The sequence below is a fragment of the Molossus molossus genome, unplaced genomic scaffold, assembly GCF_014108415.1.
Source record: "Molossus molossus isolate mMolMol1 unplaced genomic scaffold, mMolMol1.p scaffold_m16_p_5, whole genome shotgun sequence".
Lineage (NCBI taxonomy): Eukaryota > Metazoa > Chordata > Mammalia > Chiroptera > Molossidae > Molossus > Molossus molossus.
Window position 1 is genome coordinate 48998353 of NW_023425388.1, and position 23195 is coordinate 49021547.

The window sequence follows — 23195 nt, forward strand, 5'->3', positions numbered from 1 at the left end:
TCTATCTGAAGATGAATGCAAAAATGTCCTCAGGTAAAGATAAAAAAGAAAGAAAGAAATAAAATACAGTCCAGCCAGTGTTGCTCAGTGGTTGACCATCAACCCATGCACCAAGAGGTTGCCAGTTCGATTTCCAGTCAGGGCACATGCCCAGGTTGTGGGCCAAACCACCAGTGGAAGGCATGCAGGAGGCAGCCAATCGATGTTCTCTCTCATCAATGTTTCTCTCTCCTATCCTCTCTCTCTAAAAATCAATAAAGAAAACTTTTAAAAAATAAATTTAAAAAAATAAAAAATAAAGTCTAATTTGCGCCCTGGCTGGTTTGACTCAGCGGTTAGAGCATCGGCTCGCAGACCAGAGAGTCCCAGGTTTGGTTCCCACTAAGAGCACGTACCTCAGTTGCAGTTTGTCCCCAGCCCTGGTTGGGGTCATGTGGGCGGCAACCAGTCCATGAGACTCTCACATTAATGTTTCTCTCTCTCTTCCTCTCTCCCTCCCGCTCTATCTGAAGATAAATGCAAAAAAAATAAAGCCTATTTTGCCTAGTGTAAGTATTGCTACGCCAGCTTTTTTGTTTGTTTCCATTTTCATGAAATATCTTTTTCCATGCCTTTATGTCTGTGTGTGTCTTTTCATCTGAAGTAGGTCTCTTGTAGACAGCATATGTATGGGTCTTGTTTACTTATCCATTCAGTCACCCTGTGTCTTTCTATTGGAGCATTTAATAATTTAGCATTTAAAGTAATTTTTGAGTCTGGCCCGTGTGGCTCAGTGGTTGAGTGTCAAACCACGCACCAAGAGGTTGCCAGTTCAATTCCTGGTCAGAACACATGCCCAGGTTGTGGGCCAAATCCCCAGTGGGGGGTGTGCAGGAGGCAGCCAATCGGCCTTCTTTCCCTCTCCCTTCCTCTGTCTCTCAAATCAATAAAAGGGAAAATAAATAAAAAATAAATAAAGTAATTGTTGATAGATATGTATTTATTGCCATTTTATTATTCATATTTTAATCTTTTTTCTTCTTCTTCTTAAAAAAAAAAGACCCTTTAACATTTTCTGTAATATTGGTTTAGTGGTGATGAACTCCTTTAGCTTTTTCTTGTCTTGAAAGCTCTTTATTTATCCTTGTATTCTTTATTTAAGTTTTTTTTATCTTCACCCGAGGACATTTTTGCATTTATCGTCAGATGGAGTGGGAGAGAGAGAGGGAGGAAGAGAGAGAAAAACATCGCTGTGTGAAAGAGACACATCGAGTGGTCGCCACCCTCATGGCCCCAGCCAGGGCCAGGGACAAACTGCAACTGAGGTACATGCCCTTAGCAGGAACTGAACCCAGGACTCTCTGGTCCGTGGGCTGATGCTTTAACCGCTGAGCCAAACCGGCAAGGGCTATCTTTGTATTCTAAATGATAGCTTTGCTGGGTAGAATTAATTTCCTGACTGAAAATTGTGTTGTGATGATGTAAGAGAATGTCATAATTTATAGAAAATGCATATTAAATCAAGGGTTATGGGACATAAATTGGCTATTTATAAATGATTCATGGGTGGGGGGATTCTTCTTTACTTTAGATTTTTTGTACACTGAGATTGTTTCAAGTTTTAAAAATATTTTTAAGTCCTGGCTGGTTTGGCTCAGCGGTTAGAGCATCGGCCTGCTGTCCAGAGAGACCCAGGTTCAGTTCCCGCTAAGGGCATGTACCTCGGTTGCAGTTTGTCCCTGGCCCTGGTTGGGTTGTGCGGGTGGCAGCCACTCGATGTGTCCCTTTCACGTCAATGTCTCTCTCTCTCTCTCCCTCCCGCTCTATCTGAACAAAAAATGGAAAAAAAAATTGTCCTTGGGTGAGGATTAAAAATAAAAATATTGTTAAAATATAGAAGTAATACACGAGTGCCCTAGTTTGTGTGGCTCTGCTGGGCCATGCACTGAAAGTTCGCCTGTTAGATTCCTGAGTTATGGGCCCTTGACCGGAATCAAATCCAAGACTCTTTGGTTTGTAGGCTGACACTCTCACCACTGAGCCAAACTGGCCAGGGCTGCAAACACTATCTTTAATCATGTGAACATGTAGGCCCTGGCTGGGTAGCTCATTCGGTTGGAGTATCATCCTGATACACCAACGTTGCCACGATCAGGGCACATACAAGAATCAAGCAACAAATGCATGGATAGCTGGAACAACAAATTGATGTTTCCCCCTATCTCTCTCCCTTCCTTTCTAAAATCAATCAATTAAAAAAAAACAAATGAACATGTAAATCTGTAGATTTATACACGTGGAAACACCTTCTCTCATTGTGCCAGCTATTAACTTTCCCTTTAGTGTCCTTCGCTAAACAGAAATTCTTAATTTTTATAACATTTTACTTTAAAGTCATTTCAGACTTAGAGAAACATTACGAAATATTACAAAGAACTCTGCTCTTCCCTTCAGCCAGATTCCCTAAATGTTAATATTTTGCCACATTTGCTTTGTCATTCTCTGTGTATTTGTGTGTATAATTTTTCCCAAACTATTTGAGAGTAAGTTGTAGACATAACAGTCCTTTATTTCTAAATACCCCAATATGTTATTTTTAAAAACAAGGGCTTTTCCTTATATAACCACAGTACAATTATAAATATCAGGAAATAAACATTGATACAGTATTGTTATCTAATCTACAGAGTTTATCCAATTTTTGCCAATCGAACCACCAATTTCTTTTATAAAAAAATATTTTTACTCTAGGATCACACTAAATTGTATTTAGTTATCCTGCCTTTTTAGCCTCCTGGAATCTGGAACAATTCTTCGATCTTTCTTTATCTTTCATGACATTAACATTTTGAAAGAGTACAGGACATTTATTTTGTAGAATGTCCCTCACTTCGGATTAGTCTGGTGTCTCCTGGTGATTAGATCCAGGCTGTGTCTTCTCAGTGCATCAGATCAGGAGGCATGTGATGTCAATTTGTCCCATTACTGGTGATGTTAACTTTGATTACTTGGTTAAGGTGGTGTCTGCCAGGTTTCTATGCTGTAAATTGCTGTTTTTCCCCTTTGTAATTAATAAGTATCTTGTGGAGAAGCAATACTTAATTTTTATGTAATGACAATCATCAATGTTTTGCAACAATGATTTGTTCTTTTGAAGTGTTTGAGTCCTTCCCCACTACCAGTAGGTGACAGATTTTCTGCGATATTTTATTTTCTTTTTTATTTATTTATTTATTTATTTTTTTGTTTTGTTTTGTTTTTATCCTCACCCGAGGACATTTTTCCATTTTTTGTACAGATAGAGTGGGAGGGAGAGAGAGGAAGGGAGAGAGAGAGAGAAACATCGACGTGAAGGGACACATCGAGTGGCTGCCACCCGCACGACCAACCAGGGCCGGGGACAAACTGCAACTGAAATACGTGCCCTTAGCGGGAACCGAACCCGGGTCTCTCCGGACCGCAGGTCAACGCTCTAACCGCTGAGCCAAACCGGCCAGGGCTTTTTTTTGTTTGTTTTTTCTTTTCTTTTTTAAATTGAATTTATTGGGGTGACATTGGTTAATAAAATTATGAAGGTTTCAGGTGTACAATTCTATAACACATCATCTGTATATTGTATTGTGTGTTCACCACCCCAAGTCAAGTCTCTTTCCATCACCATTTATTCACCCTATACCCTCTTCTATCTCCCCCCACACCCTTTTCCCTCTGGTAATCTCCATGCTGTTGTTTGTGTCTATGAGTTTTTGTTTTGGCTTAATCTCCTCACCTATTTCACTCAGCCCCATAACCCTCCTCCGCTCTGACAGCTGTCAGCCTGCTCTGTATCTATGAGTCTGTTTCTATTTTATCTGTTAGTTTATTTTGTTCATTAGGTTCCACATATGAGCAAAATCATATACTTGTCTTTCTCTGACTGGCTTACTTCACTCATTATTTTTCTATTAATTGTATAGTTTTATTTTTCTTATTTAGGTTTAATCCATCTAGAATTCATCCTTGGCCCTGGCTGGTTTGGCTCAGCGGTTAGAGCATCGGCCTGCAGACCAGAGAAACCCGGGTTCGGTTTCCGCTCAGGGCACATACCTTAGTTGCAGTTTGTCCCCAGCCCTGGTTGGGTCGTGCGGTTGGCAGCCACTCGATGTGTGCCTCTCACATCAATGTTTCTCTCCCTCTCCTGCTCTATCTGAAGATAAATGAGGAAAAAAAAAAAAAAGAATTCATCCTTATATGTGTTGTTGTATAGGAAGACAGTTTTCACCTTTCTCCATATAGTGAGCCAGCTTTTCCAACATTATTTACTTAACAACATATCCTTTCTTCAGTGATGGTGGTGCCACATTTATTGCATATTATGTTTTCATTTATGATATGATCTATTGAATTGTATTGTATTGTATTATATTGTATTATATTATATTATTATATTATATTCATGGGTCAGGTTCTCTATTGGTCTATTTGTTCTTGTACCAGTACCATATCTGGTAGGGTAAGCCCCACTCTTTATTCTTTTTTCTTTACATATTGACTTTGCTAATTTTTAAACTTTATTTCTCTGTATAAATACTAGAGTAAGTTTATTACATTTTGGAAAATCCCCACAGATTTTAATTGGGATTGTGTTGAATGTAGAGATTAACTGGGGGGAAACTAACATTGTTAGTTGCTAAGCCATTCCATCCAGGATGATGGCATATCTTTCTAGTTTGGATCATTAATTTGTTATTTCCATCTTACTATTAATCCCATCTATCACATTCTTTATTTTAATTGTAGTTTTCTTACCTAAGATTCTACAATCATTTATTTAAAACACTTGGGGCCACATGTTTTTCTTTTTTTAAATATGTTTTTATTTTTCAAAATTTAGAATATTTCAAACTTTAGAAAGTTAGAGAGTACAATAATACTCTAATGCAATACTGTATATTATGTCACACTCCTGGTGGGATCTGAAACAGTCTCCTGAAATCAGACACATTCATACTCCTACTGCAAAACATATGAATATTCACAATGAGTGCGATAACTACATGCTATATATTATATAGCTCGTGACAGTTCAGATTTTGCCATTAAATGAGTATTGTCCTCAAACATTTTTTTTTTCATGCTCACCCAAGGACATTTTTGCATTTATCTTCAGATAGAGCGGGAGGGAGAGAGTGAGGAAGAGAGAGAGAGAAACATTGATGTGAGAGAGATGCATCGAGTGGTCGCCACCCTCACAACCCCAACCGGGGCCTGGGACAAACTGCAACCGTGGTATGTGCCCTTAGCGGGAACCAAACCCAGGGCTCTCTGGTCCATGGGCCAATGCTCTAACCGCTGAGCTAACTGGCCAGGGCTCAAACATTTTTTTTAAATGCTGGGATTTCAGAGATTTTTTTCATTGTTATTTTATTATCTTAATTTGGCATGATCAGTAGTTACACTTGTTTGTTTGTTTATTTATTTATTTATTATTTTTTTTATCCTCACCCAAGGACATTTTTCCATTTTTGGTTCAGATAGAGTGGGAGGGGGAGAGAGAGAGAGAAACATCAATGTGAAAGGGACACATCGAGTGGCTGCCACTCACACCACCCAATCAGGGCCAGGGGAAAAACTGCAACCGTGGTACATGCCCTTAGTGGGAACCGAACCCAGGTCTCTCTGGACCATAGGCCGACGCTCTAACCGCTGAGCAAAACCAGCCAGGGCTTGGTTATTTATTTTTATGATTTTTTTATATTGCTGACATCTTTCTTGCTCATATAGTTATCAAAACCTAGTCTAGCCCTGGCTGGTTTGGCCCAGTGGTTAGAGTGTCGGCCCTTGGACCAATGAGTCTCGGTTTGATTCCGGTCAAGGGCACGTACCTCGGTTGCGGTTCGTCCCAGCCTTGGTTGGGTCCTGCAGGAGGCAACCAGTCAATATGGCTCTATCACATCCACATTTCTCTCTGTCTCTCCCTCCTTCCTACTCTATCTGATGGTAAAATAGAAATATATCCTCAGGTGAGGAATAAAAAAAAAAATTTAAAAACAAAACAAAACTCTAAATTCTCTTTTTGTTCTTGTGAATCCTCACCAGAGGATATTTTTCCATAGATTTTTTTTTAGATACAGTGGATGGGAGGGAGGGAGGGAGGGAGAGAGAGAACCATTGATATGAGAGAGACACATCTATTGGTTGCCTCCTGCACAGCCCTGACCGGGGCCAGGGGTCAAACCTGCAACCCAGGTATGTGCCCTTGTCTAGGAATCAAATCCCAGACCCTTTGGTCTGCTGCCAAATCTGTCAAAACCCTATTCTAAATTCTTGATCTCTCTGTTTGAATATTTTGAATATTTTTACCTCAGAAAGCATATGTTGTCTTTCACTTGGACCCCCTCCAGGTGTCTGGTTATTTTGGCTTGGGAAGCTCATATTCCCCTGGGGGTATCAGCTATTCTGCCTGGTAAGGGGTATTGGGAAAGGTCTGAAGGCCCACTTGATTCTCATGCAGTCCTGGTGAGTTCAAGGGAAGTGGAAGGAAGAGCCCTAGGACAGAGAGCATACAATTAATCACTCGCACCAAGCTATTTATTTTAGGGAGAAGCAGGAGGGGAGGAGGTAATTGACCTGTCCTAGGGTTTTGGAAAGAAGTAATAGGAGTGACTGCCAGGGTGATTCAATCACCTACTCATCAAATTCCTCTCCTAACAGGAATTTTCCACTACAGATTGATATTATCTCTAGAGGACTTTGATAATTACTTATTTTTATAAAAATGGAGTCACATCATTCTGCAATTTGCTTTTTTTTTATTCATCAATGTACATAAGTAGAACTCATTCTTTTTTATTTTATTTATTTTTTAATCTTTATTGTTGAATGTATTACAGATGTTCCTCATTTTCCGCCCATTGACCCCCTCATCCTCACTCCCACCCCCCTCATGCCTTTTCCCAAACTGTTGTCTGTGTCCATTGGTTATGCATATATGCATGTAAATTCTTTGGTTTATTTCTTCCCACCCCCCAAACTCCCCTTCCCTTGAGGTTTATCAGTCTAGCAACCAATTTGTTCTTCTTCTTTTTTATTTGGTCTATTAACACCAAAATCTACAAAAACAAAACAAAACAAAACAAAACAAAAAACCACAACAACTTCTAAACACAAGATAAGAAAACTTGAACATTAACATTTTTCTTCAATTTTGTGAAGCTCTGCTGTACAGACTATTTGTTCTTCTTAATTCCTTCACCTTTTTCACCCATTCCTCCAACCCCCCTTCCATCTGGCGACCAACAAAATGTTCTCTGTATCTATGAGAATGTTTCTGTTCTGCCTGTTCATTTTGTTTGTAGATTCCATTGTCGATAGATACGTATTCATTGCCATTTTGTTTGTTCATATATTTTATCTTTTTCTTCAAAAAGACCCTTCATCATTTCATATAATAATGGTGTGGTGGTGATGAACTCCTTTACCTTTTTCTTGTCTGGGAAAGTCTTTATATTGCCATCGATTCTAAATGACAGCTTTGCAGGATAGAGTAATCTTGCTTGTAGGTTCTTGCTTTTCATCACTCTGAATAGTTCTTGCCACTCACCTCTGGCCTGCAAAGTTGCTTTTGAGAAGTCAGCTGACAGTCTTATGGGAACTCCCTTGTAGGTAATTATCTGCTTTTCTCTTGCTGCGTTTAAGATTCTCTCTTTGTCTTGAACCTTTTGCATTTTGATGATGATGTGTCTTGGTGTGGGCCTCTTGGTGAGGGGGAGAGAGGGAGGGAGGGAGGGAAGGAGGGAGGGAGAGAGAGGGAGAGACAGACATCGACCAGGGCCAGGGCCAAACTGCAACCGAGGTACATGCCCTTAGCAGGAACCGAACCCGGGTCTCTCTGGACCGCAGGCCAACGGGTGAGCCAATTTCTTATAATAAACACACACACACACAGCTACAGATACATCTCATATTGGTTTTACTTCTAATTGGAGAACCCTAATATACCACTTTAATCCCATGATCACAGTTAACATCACCAGTAACTGACACAAACCCCTAAAGTGATATAGTAAAAATGCTACATTATTTATGTGATATACCTGCCAAAAGTGAATATCCTGGATCTAATCATGAGCAAACAACAGACAAACACAAACCGAGGGTCATTCTACAAAACAACGGGCCAGAACTCTTTTTTAAAAATGTCAGTACTGTATTATGAAAGACAAAAAGGAACGAGAATCGATTTCTGATCAAAGTATGAGACTTTTTCACCAAAGTATGAGCCTTTTTAGACAGAAACTGTTATTTTTAGCTCTGTATTACTCCTGGCACACAGCAGACAATCCAATGACCATGCCATTCCTTGGCTTTGCCTAGGATCTCCTCTGCCCCCTGGAACCTGATTTTGGGCTCTCTTGCGCTGAGCTGTCCCCTGCTGCTTGCCATTCTACAGCCAGCCCTACCACCAGGGTGCTCCCAGCTGGCCTTAGAGATTCTGCTTGCTGTCCCCACAAAGAGCCTCTTCTTCCTGGTGCCACACAGCCTGCACTGCCCTGCCCCATCCTGCAGGATGCTTTATACCTCCTGTAGAGCTGGAGCTGCTGGCCTGTCTCCCTCTATTTGCCTCAGCTAAGACAGCCTTTCCAGCAGGATCTCAGGGCTAGTCCAGCTTCCCAGCAAAGTTTGGCTTCTACCAGTGTGTTATCTAGTCTCTGACAGGAACACCATCTTCCTGGAATACTGTTGTACATCCAAGCTATTCTCAGAACCAAAGAGAAGGACCTCTTTTTCTATTTCCATGTGTTTGAGGCTCCCTATTGACAGTTCACTACAGCTTCATGTTTGGCCTGAGGGCCATATACAGCTCTTGGTTCTTTTGAAGAATGGGTAGAGCACAAAACCCCATGGGGAGGTGACCCTTAGCCTGGACTTTCGTGGAGCCTCAGAGCCTGGATTGGTCCTGCCTGGAGACCTGGAACACCTGGATGGCCCATCTGCCCACTCACCACCTGCTGTTTCTCCCCAAACCTGCAAGAGGGAAGCTCACTTAGAAAGTGGCTGAAGGTGGGTTCAGCAGAGAGGGAGGACAGGTGTCAATGGAAACATGGCTCAGATAGTGTGGAAAGAACGGGTAGAATGCAGCTGGAGCTCCCTATGGACTGGGTCATTGTGATGGTGTCTGTGGTTTCAGTGTCATCCTTGTGCCTTTCCACCCATGAAGTTCCTTGGGAAAAGACCAAGTGAAGGCCACCATGCTAAGTGGTTTGAGCAAAGAAAAATGTGATTAAGGGCTCAGGGGCTCAAGGAGGCAGGGGATCCCCTTGGGGGCAGAATGGTGGTGATGGTCACTGGAATCAGAAGAATAAAGTGGGGAGGCGTGAAAATTGAAAGCCCACTGCCCACCTGCTGCCCCTCACTCTCAGCTCTCCTCAAGTTATCTTTGCAGAATCTGAGCATGGTCTCTGCAAGAAAGCTAGCATAGGTGACCCCCTAACGTGGTCATTTTCTCAGGACTCCCAGACTTGTTGCCAGGCACTGGGGAGAGGTTTTACAGACTTCCCTAAACTTCTGCGGCCTAACACTTTCAAGTTGCAGGAAGATTTTGCCAATATAAAGGAACCTGTTTATAAGCAGAACTCTTTTCTCCTGCTGCAGTGTTGGGGTGGGGATCACTGCCACAATGGGGGTTAGTCGGCAGCCCCTAGAAGGTTCTGCCGGCTGGGAGGCCTCATTTCCAAGGCGGTGGGCAACTGAAGTACCGGGAGTTAAAGCCTGGCGGGGGTGGGGTGATCCTGCCCACCCTCCCCACCCCAGAAAAAAGTGGGGAGATGGTACTGCAGTGGTGAGAAAGCTGCCTGCTTCCTGGTGGGGGGAAGTCGCTGCAGTGACGGGGACCTCTGCTTGGAGTAATTGGTCATTGAAATGATCATACAAGCTGAAGATACCTGCAGGGCTGGGGGAAGGTTTCTGCAGTGAGGAAGGAGCACTTTGCAAAGGAAATGGGATGGCTTGTTGGGGTGTGGGGTCCAGCGTTGATAGGGAGCTTGGTTCGCTGCAGTGATGCCGGAGGGTCACTGCAGAGATGGAAAGCCTAGCTAGGGCTGGGGCGGGGTGGGGGCTGACATTGGGATAGTTGTGGTCGCTGTAATGCTAGGGGGCTGCAGACTGAGCAGCATTTGCAGGACGCCTCGCTTCCTGAAGGACAGAAAGGGTGGGGCCTCGGAAGCCTCAGTCTCGCATGGATGGGGGGCTGTGCGGCGGCGGGGACGCGGTCCCTGCACTGCAGTACCGGGTCTGGCTGGAATCGCCAGGGCTGGCGCGGAGGCGGTACGCACACGCAGCGGGAGGGGGCTGGGGGAGTAGGGAGCACCAGCCCCGCCGCAGCGGCAGGCGGAGCCGAGGCGGGCCAGAGGGGCGGCCTTTCCGAACAGGGGCGGGACCAGCACCCTCAGGGCCGACGCCCCTCGGCGGACTCAGAGCGGCCCCTGCGGGAGTCGAGAGCCGGAGCCCCGCAGGTGCCCTGACTGAGTGCGGCCCCGGGTGCAGAGGCGGAACCACAAACCTGGTCCCGTCGTAGCGCCCAGAACCCCGCAGAGGACGCGACGGTGAGGCTGGGACTGCCTGCGGGGAGGGGATGATCCCTAGACCCACCCAGCCCACAACATCCCCTGACAGCTAGGCTGTGGGGGGCGGCGGCGACGGCAGCTGCCGCCTCCCACTCCCAGATGAGCTCTGCCAGGGTGGGGAGAGGTGCCCTGGACCGACTCACCTTGCTCCTACACTTCTCCCGGCCTTGCCTCCGAAGACGCCCTCCGTTCGCTTCCCCACCGCGTTCTTCTCTGCCCCCCTTACCCCCCCCCCCCCCCCACACACACACACACTCTGGCCTGCAGTCTTTCTCCGCACTCAGGTCAGGTGAGGCGCTGGAGAGAGCACTGCAGCCCTTAGACTCCCCGCCCGCCCCTGCTGCACCTTGCCGGGCTGGGGGCGCCCAGGAAGATACTGGCCCTTTAAAACCTTGCTCCCCACCCAGAGCATCTTCCATCTCTCCACCCGCGCCACTTCCGACAGCTGGCAGCCGCGGGGAGCCCCGGGGGGCCGGCAGGTACGGGGCGGCGGTGAGGCTCGGGAGCGGGCGATGGAACAGCTGTGACACCCCCTCCCCTTCGCCCCTAGAGGAGCCAGCGGACGGACTGCTTGGCGCCCAGAGCGCCAGTTAATCATTAACCCTCCGCTCCCCGGGTCCCCGAGCTGCCCGGAGCTGCGCTCCACCCGGCTTCCCAGGTAACCGGCGAGGATGTGGGTCTCGCCATCCCCCTCCCCGCCTCCTTCCCGCCCTCTCTTTTTCACCTGTCGGCCGGCCGAGCCCCAGAGCAGCCTTGCGCCCCCTACAGGCCCCGGCCTCTTGCCTGAGTTAGAAAGCTCCCGCAGGCTTTCTCGAGCGCGGGTGGGTTGCCGTGGGCTCACCCTGCGAACTCCTTCACCGAGCACCCCTCCCGCAGGGCACCATGCCCGGCTTGTACTGCCCCTCCAGCTGGACGCCGCTGCCCCTCACCGACTCGTGGGTCCGGGCCTGCGCCAACGGACCCTGCCTCAGCCTGCGGGCCCGGCTCACTTACCACAACCCGCAGCCGCAGCCGGTGGACGGTGAGGCCGCAGGGGGCGCAGGGTGGTGGGGAGCCGGTGCCGGGCGAGATCCGACGCCGCCTGTGCCCCCCGCCCCAGGCGTGTTCGTGTACCCGCTGGCGGAGGCCGAGGTGGTGTCAGGCTTTGAGGCGGAGGCGGCCGGACGTCGCGTCTCTTTCCAGCTACAGAGTCGGCGTCGATCGCAGGCAGCTTGCTGCCGCGCCCTGGGTCCCGCGTTGGGGACCTCGACGCCCCGCCGCTGCGCGCAGGGTGAGTCCAAGGACCGGCTCCCCCCACCCCAAAGCCCGCGGAACTGCACGGACTCTGAGTCCCGCCCCTCCTCCTGCCCCATCCAGCCACTGATTTTTTTTTTTTCTTCATTGATTCATCTTTTATTCAACAGCTGTGGACTGGGCACCTGACATGCGCCAGGTGCGGAGGGACTGTGATTCAGACCTGACCCAAGGTTTTCAGCTAGGGAGAAGGACACAGCAGGCAGTCACACGTCTGTCCCCCTCTGGAGTATTAGTTCCTGAGCCTGGGACACGGTTTTTTTTTTGTTTGTTTTTTGTCTTTTCCAAGTCCCAGCATCTTAGGGGTTCAGCGCGTGCTGGAGGATGGAAGCCCACTCCTATGTTAGGTTTCATGGCTTGTGCTTCATTCTATTATTTACTTATTTGTACATTCATTTGATTTCTGTACATGGGATTTACCATTCGAGTGAGAAGAGGGACAGAATCCAGTGGTGTTGCCAGTTGGCATAAGCCCAGCAGGTAGTTAAGCCAGAGTGAGGAATGTTCCAGGTAGAAGTGGAGCCAGCATTTGACTGAAAGGAAGAAGGACATGGTGAAGTGGAGAGGAGGGGAAAGGCATCCCAGGCAGGGGCAATGGTGTAAGCAAAGGTTTGGAATTAAGTTGTATTGGGTGATGGTAATAAAATACCTCGTGTTTATAATGATTTACACTTGAGAAAGCCCAATCACTGGCATTACCTAAATTGCATTCATACCTGTCAGAATGCAATTGTTGTTCTCCTCCCTGTCATAGGTGATGAAAATTACAGCAATGATCTCTTATGTGTTGGATGCTTTGCATATATTATTTCATTTATTCCTCACAACGATCTTTGAGATATAGTTACTATGGCCCCCATTTTATGGATGAGAAAACTGAGGCCCCTCAAAACAAGAGTTACCAAAGGACAAAGTTAGAAGCCGCAGAGCCAAGACTCAAACTGTGCTTTCTCCATGGTAGCAGGCTGTCCCCGAAGCCTCAGCTGGTTGAGAAGGAAGCCCTTCCTTCTTACCCTCCATCTTGTTTCCCCTTTTATTCAGCATGCATTTCTCAAAAGAATGGATAGGGCTGTAACTGTAGGCTGGGGCCAGACCATGTACCTGTGGGTCGTGCCCTGGCCAATTTAGTTCAGCGGTTAGAGCATTGACCTGCAGTCCAGAGAGACCAGGGTACAGTTCTGGCTATGGGCATGCACCTCTGTTGGCAGTTTGTCCCCAGCCCTGGTTGGGCCCTGTGGGAGGCAGCCACTCGATGTGTTCCTTTCACCTTGATATTTCTCTCTCTCTCTCCCTCCCACTCTATCTGAACAAAAAAGGAAAAAATGTCTCAGGTGAGGATAAAAAAACAAACAAACAAGTAATCAACCTGTGGATCGTGACCCCTTTGGGGGGGTTGAACGACCCTTTCACAGGGGTCGCCTAAGACCATCGGAAAACACATATTTCCGATGGTCTTAGGAACCGAGACACCGCTCCTCTATCCATCTCCAGGTGGGTCTGCCCACGTGCAGACACGCCCACATCCAACATGAGGAACTGTATTAAAGGGTAGCAGCATTAGAAAGGTTGAGAACCACTGAAAGGCCTTGACTGCCACTGTATACACCTGGCCATTTCCCTCTTAGTCCCCAAATAAATCTATGATCTAAGTAAAATGCTTTACTTGGTATGTAAATACAGCTTTATATTCTTTGGCCAGCTTCCAAGATTACTGCTCCTAAACTCCTCTTGAGTAGAAAATTCTGAAGCCACTCCAAGTGGGCAGTAGGGAACTCCTTACTATTCATGAGCAAAGGATATCTGGTCCCAGACTACTGGAAATGTCAGTCCTCAAGGCATGGTCCTTTAAGAAGAAGAAGCCCAAGGGTTGAATAGATAGGGGCAGACAGGGGCAGAGGAACAGAACGTATGGGTCCTGACTCTTGGCATGGTGTGAACATGCCATGTTCTCCTCAGCCCTCCATTAGCAGTGTTGTCACTGTTCCTTTCCTAATGACAGCCAGATTCTTTTACCATCAGTCTACCTCTTTCTATTGTTATTCATCTCATGTCTCCATCCTGCATTACCAATGCACTAGCCCATTGTCTCTCCAACCCCACAAAGTACCCCTTGCCCAGGCTCCCCTGACTCAATATCTGCTCCCACCCTTATCTTCCCTCATGTCTTTTGCTTCCAGACCCCTCTGACCCCTTTTCTCACTCATCATAGGTCATCTTGTCTTGGATCTGGCCCAGGCCCGGTCCACACTGGTGTTGCCCACTGGCCTCATCACCCCGGCTGGCACCATGACAGTGACCCTGTGCAGCAGCCGGGAGCTGCCCTCAAGGCCTGATGGGGTGCTGTGCATGGCTCTGCCCTCCGTGCTCACCCCACTGGCCCCGCCAGGTCCACCAGGCCCCCCCAGACCTTCGGGGCTCTGTGACGACAGGTTGGGCCTATGGTGATTCTCTTCGTCCCTCCCTCGGCTTCTCTGGGTCTAGTGCGGGTGAGGGGGCTCTGGCAGGGTGCCCCTTGGGATGGGCTGGGTGGAAAAGGGTTGGGGCCAGTCAGCCAGAGGGGCTAGGGGCCTTGGTAATGGCCCAGTGAACCTCCTCATGCTCCCTTCCAGCCCTACCAGCTGCTTTGGGGTGGGCAGCCCTCAGGAGGAAGGTCTGGCCTGGGAAGAGCCAGCTGCCCCTCCGGACGTGTTTTTAGGCCCTGCCCGCTGCCCTGCCCCATACACCTTCTCCTTCGAGATGCTGGTGACTGGGCCATGCCTCCTGGCAGGTGGGTGCCCCTCCCAGCGAGGCTGACTGGGAAATCATTCAAGGCTTAGGGATGGGAGGAACACAGGACAGAAAGAAGGCAGGGACCTAAGACAGGAACCTCTAATCTCACAGTGGGAGCATCCTCTGGATACTACTATACAACACACCCCCCCCCCCTCAGTTTGTTAGTGTCATTTTTTACATACCACCCCACTCACCAATGGGAAAAGAGAGGCTTACAGTGAGACCAGTCTAAGTGATGAAGTGGAGTTTCCTTGTGCAAGAAGTGGGAGAGGATGCTAAATCATCAACCTGTTTGATTAGTCAGGAACAGATCTGAGAATCTGCCTCCCAGCTCATGAAAGCAGGCAAATCCCCCCTTGTCCATCTGAGCCTATGATCAGGCTCTGAGAGCTGAGCTGAATCAGTGTGATCCTTGTTCCCCCGACCCTCCATGGTCTGGGAAGGTGATGTTTATGCTCTTAGTGCTGACTTGGGGTGGGGTAATCATCACCCCTCTCTGCCTCTATGTCCCTCAGGCCTGGAGAGCCCCTCTCATGCTCTGCGGGCAGATGCCCCACCTCATGCCAGTTCTGCAGCCACCATCTGTGTCACACTGGCAGAGGGCCACCGTTGTGACCGGGCCTTGGAGATCCTTCTGCATCCTAGTGGTGAGAGAATGGGGCACACAGTGGGCCAGCTCTGACCAGCTTCAGGAACACCTGGGTAGCATTTTTCAAGTATAGATTTCTGGGCCCCTAGCCAGATGGACCCAGTCATCTGTGAGGGTGAGCCTGGTGGTGCAAGGAGGTTGGACCTACAGGATCCTCCCTGTACAGCAGGATGGGCAGTTGGGGTCCAGAGACAGGGACTTCCCTGACAGAGCTGTGTTCCCTCCTCCTCAGAACCCCACCAGCCGCACCTGACGCTGGAGGCCGGCAGCCTGAGTTCAGCAGAATATGAGGCCCGAGTGAGGGCCCGCCGGGATTTCCAGAGGCTACAGCGAAGAAACAGTGATGGGGACCGGCAGGTATAGCTGCCGGGGGCCTGACTTGGCCCCTGGTGTGGCTACATTTGTGCATGAGGAACAGGAGCGCAGATTCATGTTGGGATGAGTGGGGGGCCTCTGCTCTCAGTAAGACCTCTCAGTAGCTGCCACCACCATCCTAAAGGGCTGACGAGTGTTGTCACAGGAGGGCCCATACAGGCCTCCCTGGGATGTGTCTCAGAGAACGGGGGCTACGTCTGATGTAGGCAGATGACAGCCACCTGCCTCTGCTCTTGCTTTTATTCAAATGACTACAAAAAGATGACTCCTCTAGCCGGATTAGATAGAAAAAGGCCCCAGGGCTGAGTCCTGCTGCCAGCCCAGGTTGGAGTTAAACCAGGCCTGGCCCAGGGTGACTCTGAGCTCCCATATTCAGGTGTGGTTCCTGCAGCGCCGCTTCCACAAGGACATCCTGCTGAACCCTGTGCTGATGCTCAGCTTCTGCCCGGACCTGAGCTCCAAGCCTGGATACCTGGGCACAGCTACACGAGAGCTCCTCTTCCTGTTGGATGGCAGTGGTGTAGCACACAAGGCCTGTAGGGGGCACAGTGTGGGCAGGCCTGGGGCTTGGGTGGGACAGTGGGTCTGAGGTGGGCTGTGGTGTGCGCGCGCGTGCTCTCGCGCGGTGCTCTCTCTCTTTCTCTCTCTCTCTCTCTCATACTCACACAGACGTGTCTCTCCTAGATTCCAAGAGCCTCTCTCATACATAAAGTTGCATTCAGTCACACCTAACCCCAAAGCCAAGTGTCATATACACCTCCAGAGTCACATACACAGATGCCTCTCACGCATACTCAGAGGCTCCCTCACACTCCCAGTTCTTACTTACAGTCTTTCTCACACAGTCTGATATACATAGGGTCTCTCCCAGATCACCACCTCATCCAGGCCCTCATTTTACACACAACCTGGGGAAGGCAGGCGATCTGGTGTCCCTTGCTCTCTACCAGTGCCTGTGGGCCTGCCTCACACTGTGCTCCCTGCTCCTCCCCAGGATGCCATTGTTTTGGCCGTGAAGTCACTCCCGGCCCAGACTCTCATCAACCTGGCGGTGTTTGGCACAGCAGTGCAGCCCCTCTTCCCTGAGAGCAGGCTCTGCAGTGATGTGAGTGTTGTCCAGCAATGTGGGGGCCTAGTGGAGATGTTTCAGCTCAGCACGGCCCAGCCTGTGCCTTCTCTCTCCAGGACACTGTGAAGCTGATCTGTGAGAGTGTTGAGACCCTGCAGGCTGTGGGAGGTCCCCCAGATGTGCTGGCTGTGCTGGACTGGGCCGTGAGGCAGCCCCAGCACAGGGCCCACCCTCGGCAGCTGTTCCTGCTCACGGCTGCCTCACCCATGGCCATCACTACCCACCAAGCCCTGGAGCTCATGAGGTGGCACAGAGGGGCAGCCAGGTATGGGGTGGGCAGAGACAGGTGACTGAGATTGACCGTCTAAGAGGCTCCTGAAGGTCACAGCTGCTTCCCTCCCTTCACCAGGTGCTTCTCCTTTGGGCTAGGGCCTGCCTGCCACCAGCTGCTTCAGGGTCTGTCTGCCCTTAGCAGGGGCCAGGCCTACTTCCCGAGGCCTGGGGAGAGACTGCAGCCCATGGTGAGCTTGAGCCTGGGCCTGGGCCCTGTTCCCTACTCCTGGAAGTCTTTCTCCCAAGTTACTGAGTCTGAAACAGAATCCAGATTGGGATTCCTGGCTTCTCCCCAACTCCATTCCCTACTGTCCTTTGAGATATCAGTTGGGGAGGAGCTACAGGTGCTGCTGTGGGGTGCTTCAGGAGGCTAGAGGTGGGAGGGCACGGCCTCTGACCACCCCCAAATATTCTCAGTTGTGTCCCTTATCCTTGATAAGTCTTGCCTCATTCACATGGGACAGGTCAGGCAAGGAGACAGACCAACCCCTGAGGACTGCACTCAGTCCCTTTGCTTGTTCCTACCCCCATTCTTTCCCCTGACCCCAGCCTGATCCTGCTTCCCTGAGCCAGAGACTAGGCAGATGGCATCAGGGGAAGGGCAGCCGTTCCTCTCTGTGTACTATGTGGCACCTCTTTCTCTCCCATGGCCTCCCTCTGACCACTCCTCACAGCTGGTGCAGGCTCTGCGGAAGGCACTGGAGCCTGCTTTGAGCGACATCTCTGTGGACTGGTTTGTGCCGGATGCAGTGGAGGCACTGCTGACCCCCCGGGAGATCCCAGCACTCTACCCTGGGGACCAGCTGCTGGGTTACTGCTCACTCTTCAGGGTGGACAGCTTCCGGCCCCGCCCCCCTGGGGTAGGCCTGGGCTGGGGTGTGGGAGATGGGCCTGGGATGGCTGAAGCCCCTGCATCTCTTCCAAACCCTTCTTCCATTTCCTGTGTCTCTGCCAAACTCTCCTACTACCTCTAGGCCTCCTCAGAGATCACCTCCCCCAAGGTGACTGCAACCTGCCTCCTCCTGAGGTCTTCCACGGAGTTGTCCTGTAGAGTGTTCCCCTTGGCTTTTACCAAGGTCACTAAATCACACAGACACAGAACAGCTCTAGTATTTGCTGTGAGATTCTAGTCAAAACTTGCTCATTACTTCACACAGTGCCCTGCAGAAGGCACCACCCACTTACCTCTGGTAGCATTCAGGGATCGGTGCAGCACAGCCTATCAGTGGTTCTCAGCCTTCCTAATGCTGTGACCCTTTAATACAGTTCCTCATGTTGTATGTACCCACATACATGTGGACAGACCCGCCTGGAGACAGAAAGAAGAGCGGTCTAAAACCATCAGAAATATGTTTTCCGATGGTCTTAGGCAACCCCTGTGAAAGGGTCGTTGGACCCCCAAAGGGGTCGTGACCCACAGGTTGAGAACCACTGGCCTAGATGAAACCTCTGATCTCAGCTCTCCCAGGCATGAGTCATTTGATTCTGGGCAGTCACTTAACCTCTCTGAGACCATTTCCTCATACTGATTAATTTTTTTTGTTAATCCTCATCTGAGGATATGTTTTCCACTGATTTTTTTTTTTTTTAGATAGAGTAGAAGGGGAGGAAGGAAAGAAACATTGATGTGAGAGAGACACATCAACTGGTTGCCTCCCACACATGCCCCAACCAGGGCTGGGGATCAACCCTGCAACCCAGGTGTTTGCCCTTGACCAGTAATTGAACCCATGACCCTTCTGGCTGACACTCTAACTGCTGAGCCAAAGCAGCCAGGGCTCTTCATACTGATTTTTTTCATAGGATTGTTGTAATTAGAGGTCATAATGTATATGCTCTTGGTAGGATACTTGATACATAGGAGTTTGAGATATGATAGTTATTTTTATTATGAAAAGCTTTCTCTTTCTAGAAGAACTAAGCATGCTTCCTCCTTTTTGATCATGAGAGCTATATAATGGACTGTTTGCCTTTTGCCTGGTTGCCAGGAAGCGCAGGGCCAGACCTAAAGCTCAGCCACAGAAGCTCTATCAACCCTATGGTCAGTGTGGATGCTTCCTCCTTCCTTAGTACTGGGCTTTCATTTCTGGTTTATTAACTTTATTGCCTTTGCAGTTAGCCATCTTAAATCCTATTTGGAAAGAGGTAGTCTATAACTACAATCTGTTTTTTTCCCAATGACCACTCCTCTCTAGGGCCAAGCGCCTGGCTGGCAGAGCTTGGGCGGCTCTGTCTTCCCATCCCCAGAGGAAGTACCATCTGCCACCAGCCCTGGCACTGAGCCCACTGGCACCTCAGAGCCATTGGGAACAGGCACTATGCCGGGAGAGCTGTCCAGCCCATGGGCTGCTGGGGACTCAGAGCAGAGTGAGTGCTGGGTATATGTGCATGGCTGTGTTGGAGGAGTGGGCAGTGGGAGAGGCAGGCTGGGGTCCATTTTCCTGCTTCCATTAGGTGCTGATGCTCTGACAGACCCAGTCACAGACCCTGGACCCAACCCCTCTTCTGACACGGCCATATGGCGTCGCATCTTCCAGTCTTCATACATCCGGGAGCAGTATGTGCTCACCCACTGCTCTGCCAGCCCTGAGCCAGGCCCCGGCTCCACAGGCAGCAGTGAGTCCCCTGGCTCCCAGGGCCCTGGCTCCCCCGAGGGCAGTGTTCCCCTGGAACCCCCTTCTCAGCAGGGCTGCCGCAGCCTGGCGTGGGGAGAACCTGCAGGGTCCCGCTCCTGCCCACTGCCTCCACCCCCACTGGTGCAAGTCAAGGTGAGATTCAGTACACATTCATTTACCATATACCCAGCAAACATTTACTGCCCATGTGCTGTATGCCATACATTGTGCAGTGGCTACCGCGTAGTCTAGCTGAAGAGTTGGGTGGTACATCTATAAAGATGGTACCATGTAACATACAGTGATGGACACAGGGACATGTTGTTATGGGGACTAACCCTGTCTGAGGGAGTGAGGAAAGCAAGAGGCATTATCTGCAAGAATAAACAGAAGTGAGCCAGGCAGGGAGACATGACATGAACAGAAACAGACAAATAACAACCTTAAGTGAGAGACAGGGTGTAGAGTGAGATGACAGTGGAAAGGGGGCCAGAGGCCATGAGCCAGGCCTTTCTCCTAAGGGTGGTAAGCAGCCATTCAGGGCTTCAGACAGAGACATGTGGCCAGTTGTGTATGATGACCAGGAGCTCTGCATTCCTTGGCCAGAGGACCCCACTTTTTACATGTAGGCTGGGGCTTTGAGTGCTGAGGTGCTGAACCGTCAATGCAGGGCAGCTCTGGCTGGCCGAAGCCTCTCATCACCCCCAGGCCAGGTGAACCCAGTCCCTGGCCGTCCCCGGTACCCCTCCCTGGGTGCAGCAACAGATGGGCCAGGCCCTGAGTCAGGGCAGCAGCTGGGACAAGGCCTGGATGACTCAGGTAAGGGTTGGATGGAGAGTTGGATTCTGACACCAACGAGGCCTTGGGAAGGTGGAGCCCAGGGTACCACACTGCCCCTGTCCCTGCTATTGTTTCCTCAGGAAACCTGCTCTCCCCAGCCCCCATGGACTGGGACATGTTGATGGAACCACCCTTCTTGTTCACAGCTGTGCCCCCTGATGGGGAATCCACCCCCCCAGCAGTGCCACTGCCTCCCCAGGCTCCACGCTGCCATGTGGTGATCCGGGCCCTGTGTGGGGAGCAGCCTATGTGCTGGGAGGTGGGTGTTGGGCTCGAGACACTATGGGGGCCTGGGGATGATGGCTCACTGCCTCCATCACCCCATGAAAGAGAAGGTGTTTGGGACCAAGCACTCCATCGGCTGACAGCAGCTTCTGTGGTCCGGGACAATGAGCAACTGGCCCTCCGAGGGGCTGAGACCATGGCTGACTGGGGTGAGTTGCTGGTGGGCCCAATCAGGGTCCAGGGAGCCTGTACGGGGCAGAGTTTGATCACTCTCTATACCTTGCACACGAATAATTTGAGGTGGCTCACCCACGTTGACAAGGGGACAAAAATTAACCAGGGCAATGAGGGGAAAAACGGATAATAAAAGGGAGGGGAGAATGAGGTTTTATTAAAGATGTGCACCATGATAAGGCTATGTGCCTTTGCAAGCATGGGACTCAAAATTGGCAAGCTTCTTAGCAGTCAATAGAGGGAAACGAGATCTGGTAAGAACTTATAGTGACCATAACATAAAAACAAATGTCATTTAGGAAGACTATTAAAACCAAATAAAGTTAAAATTTCAGTTCTTCAGTTACACTAGCTATACTTTAAGTGCTTAATAGACACACATGACTAGTGGCTACCATATTGATTATGCAGATAAAGAACATTCCCATCATCACAGAAAGTTCTACTGGACAGTGTTGAAATGAGTGATGGAAAAGGCACCAGGCAGTGCTTCCTGAGTGGTGTCCAGAATGTTGAATTTCTGGGTGGCCAGGGGGCCTAGCCCTGCTATGGGTTGAAGGTTCAGTCTAAATACTTCTTGTCAAAGTTGGGGAATCCAAGCTGGTCCTGATCCTGAGAAACTCTACTCTGTTCAAAAGTGAGCAGAGAAGGTATGGGAACACTGAGAGTTTTTTCTATAAAGCCCTCTGTAGAGGGTGGAGGGTAGAGGATAGGGGTACACCCCTTCCTGTTCAGCAAACTGCTCCTTGGTTTCACAGGCCATGCCCGGAGGTCCTGGCTCCGAGCCCTTCAGACTAGCAAGGTCAGCTCTGCCCCCTCCTGCTTCACCTGCCCCATAGCTGTGGATGCTACCACTAGGGAGGTCCTGCCCTCAGCCCTGCAGGTGCGGAGCTCAGGTACAGTCCCTCCCCGGTAACCTCTCAGGTGCTGGTCCTCACCTCACTGGCCACCCTCCCAGACAAACCTCAGCCCCGTCTTCTGTGCCCCTGCAGAACCAGCTGAGCCCCCAGGCATCCTTCCTGCCTCTCAGGGCCATCCAGATGCAGCACCTCTGCCCACAGTTGTCCACTGTAAAGGTAATACTCAAATTTGGGGAAATGGTAAGGAGCACCAAGGCTTAGGGATCACCACTGGCACTGACTGGTTCCATTGCAGGCCTTCAGGGAGGCTCTCTGGCAGGTGGCTCGGACCTGGACCAAAATGACAATTCCAAGTCTGCTTTGGGGGACCCTGCAGCCCATACCGGAGGTCCTCATACCATGTCCCCCCAGCCTCCGCTGAGGCTCAGCCTGGGCTATCGGAAGGCCAGAGGCCCAGATAGTCATAGACTCTGCAGCCCTAACACAGACCAGGCCAATGATGGCAACAGTGAAGGCAGCAACCATGACTACCTCCCCTTGGTGAGGACTCGGGAGGTGGAGGGTGGCATTGCCAAGGCCAGGGCACTGTCTCAGTTCACTTCTCCCCCCACCTCCTCTCTCCTCAGGTGAGGCTGCAAGAGGCGCCAGGCTCCTTCCGCCTGGACGGGCCCTTCTGCACCGCGGTGCACATCCCACAGGAGCGCCTGTGCCGTGCCTCACCCTTTGCTGCACATCGTGCCAGCCTTAGCCCCACCTCAGCTTCATCTCCCTGGGCACTTCTGGGCCCTGGTGTCAGCCAGCGAGATAGTGCCACAGCTTCCTGCAGTCCATCCCCCAGCTCAGGCTCCGAGGGTCCAGGCCAGGTGGATAGTGGGCAAGGTTCAGACACTGAGGCCTCAGAGGGGGCAGAAGGGCCAAGCGGTGCTGACCTGCGGGGCCGGACCTGGGCCACAGCAGTGGCACTTGCGTGGCTGGAGCACCGCTGTGCCTCTGCCTTTGGCGAGTGGGAACTGGCAGCAGCTAAAGCCGACTGTTGGCTTCGAGCACAGCACTTGCCAGATGGCCTTGACCTGGCTGCTCTCAAGGCTGCAGCCCGGGGTCTCTTCCTGCTGCTGCGCCACTGGGACCAGAACTTGCAACTACACCTGCTATGTTATAGCCCAGCAAACATGTGAAGGCTGCCACAATGGGGCTGATGACCCCCAACAGACTTAAGTCACTGCCACCTGGGCCGGCTTCTCGGTGCTGGGAAGGGGTAGGTTGGTGACAGCCTGCCCCCCACTGCTTCTCATCCCCTTACCAGAATCCTCTTTCCCTTACAGAAAGTGCCTGCCTGTGCTCTCTCCC

The 23195-nt window shown here is 50.2% G+C and overlaps 1 protein-coding gene across 1 annotated transcript; it reads left to right on the top strand.

The window, feature by feature from the left end:
* The first annotated feature begins 11210 nt into the window (after nt 1-11210).
* VWA5B2 (von Willebrand factor A domain containing 5B2) lies at nt 11211-23023 on the top strand. Its single transcript, XM_036243132.1, has 20 exons — nt 11211-11241; nt 11460-11604; nt 11683-11853; nt 14086-14305; nt 14486-14643; nt 15164-15295; nt 15530-15654; nt 16049-16204; nt 16667-16777; nt 16858-17066; nt 17151-17262; nt 17749-17934; nt 19270-19441; nt 19529-19842; nt 20319-20508; nt 20610-20963; nt 21747-21884; nt 21981-22064; nt 22144-22388; nt 22475-23023. Exons 2-20 carry the CDS (start codon nt 11466-11468, stop codon nt 23021-23023), a joined length of 3765 nt encoding a protein of 1254 aa, XP_036099025.1. The 5' UTR covers nt 11211-11241; nt 11460-11465.
* Nucleotides 23024-23195: the final 172 nt, after the last annotated feature.

Bases quoted from the DNA above. Each gene is read 5' to 3' on its own strand.
- VWA5B2 (XM_036243132.1), top strand. From the start codon at position 11,466: ATGCCCGGCTTGTACTGCCCCTCCAGCTGGACGCCGCTGCCCCTCACC. The intron at 11,854-14,085 runs GTGAGTCCAAGG...CACTCATCATAG, and splicing joins GCCCCGCCGCTGCGCGCAGG to GTCATCTTGTCTTGGATCTG. The intron at 22,065-22,143 runs GTAATACTCAAA...GTTCCATTGCAG, and splicing joins CACAGTTGTCCACTGTAAAG to GCCTTCAGGGAGGCTCTCTG.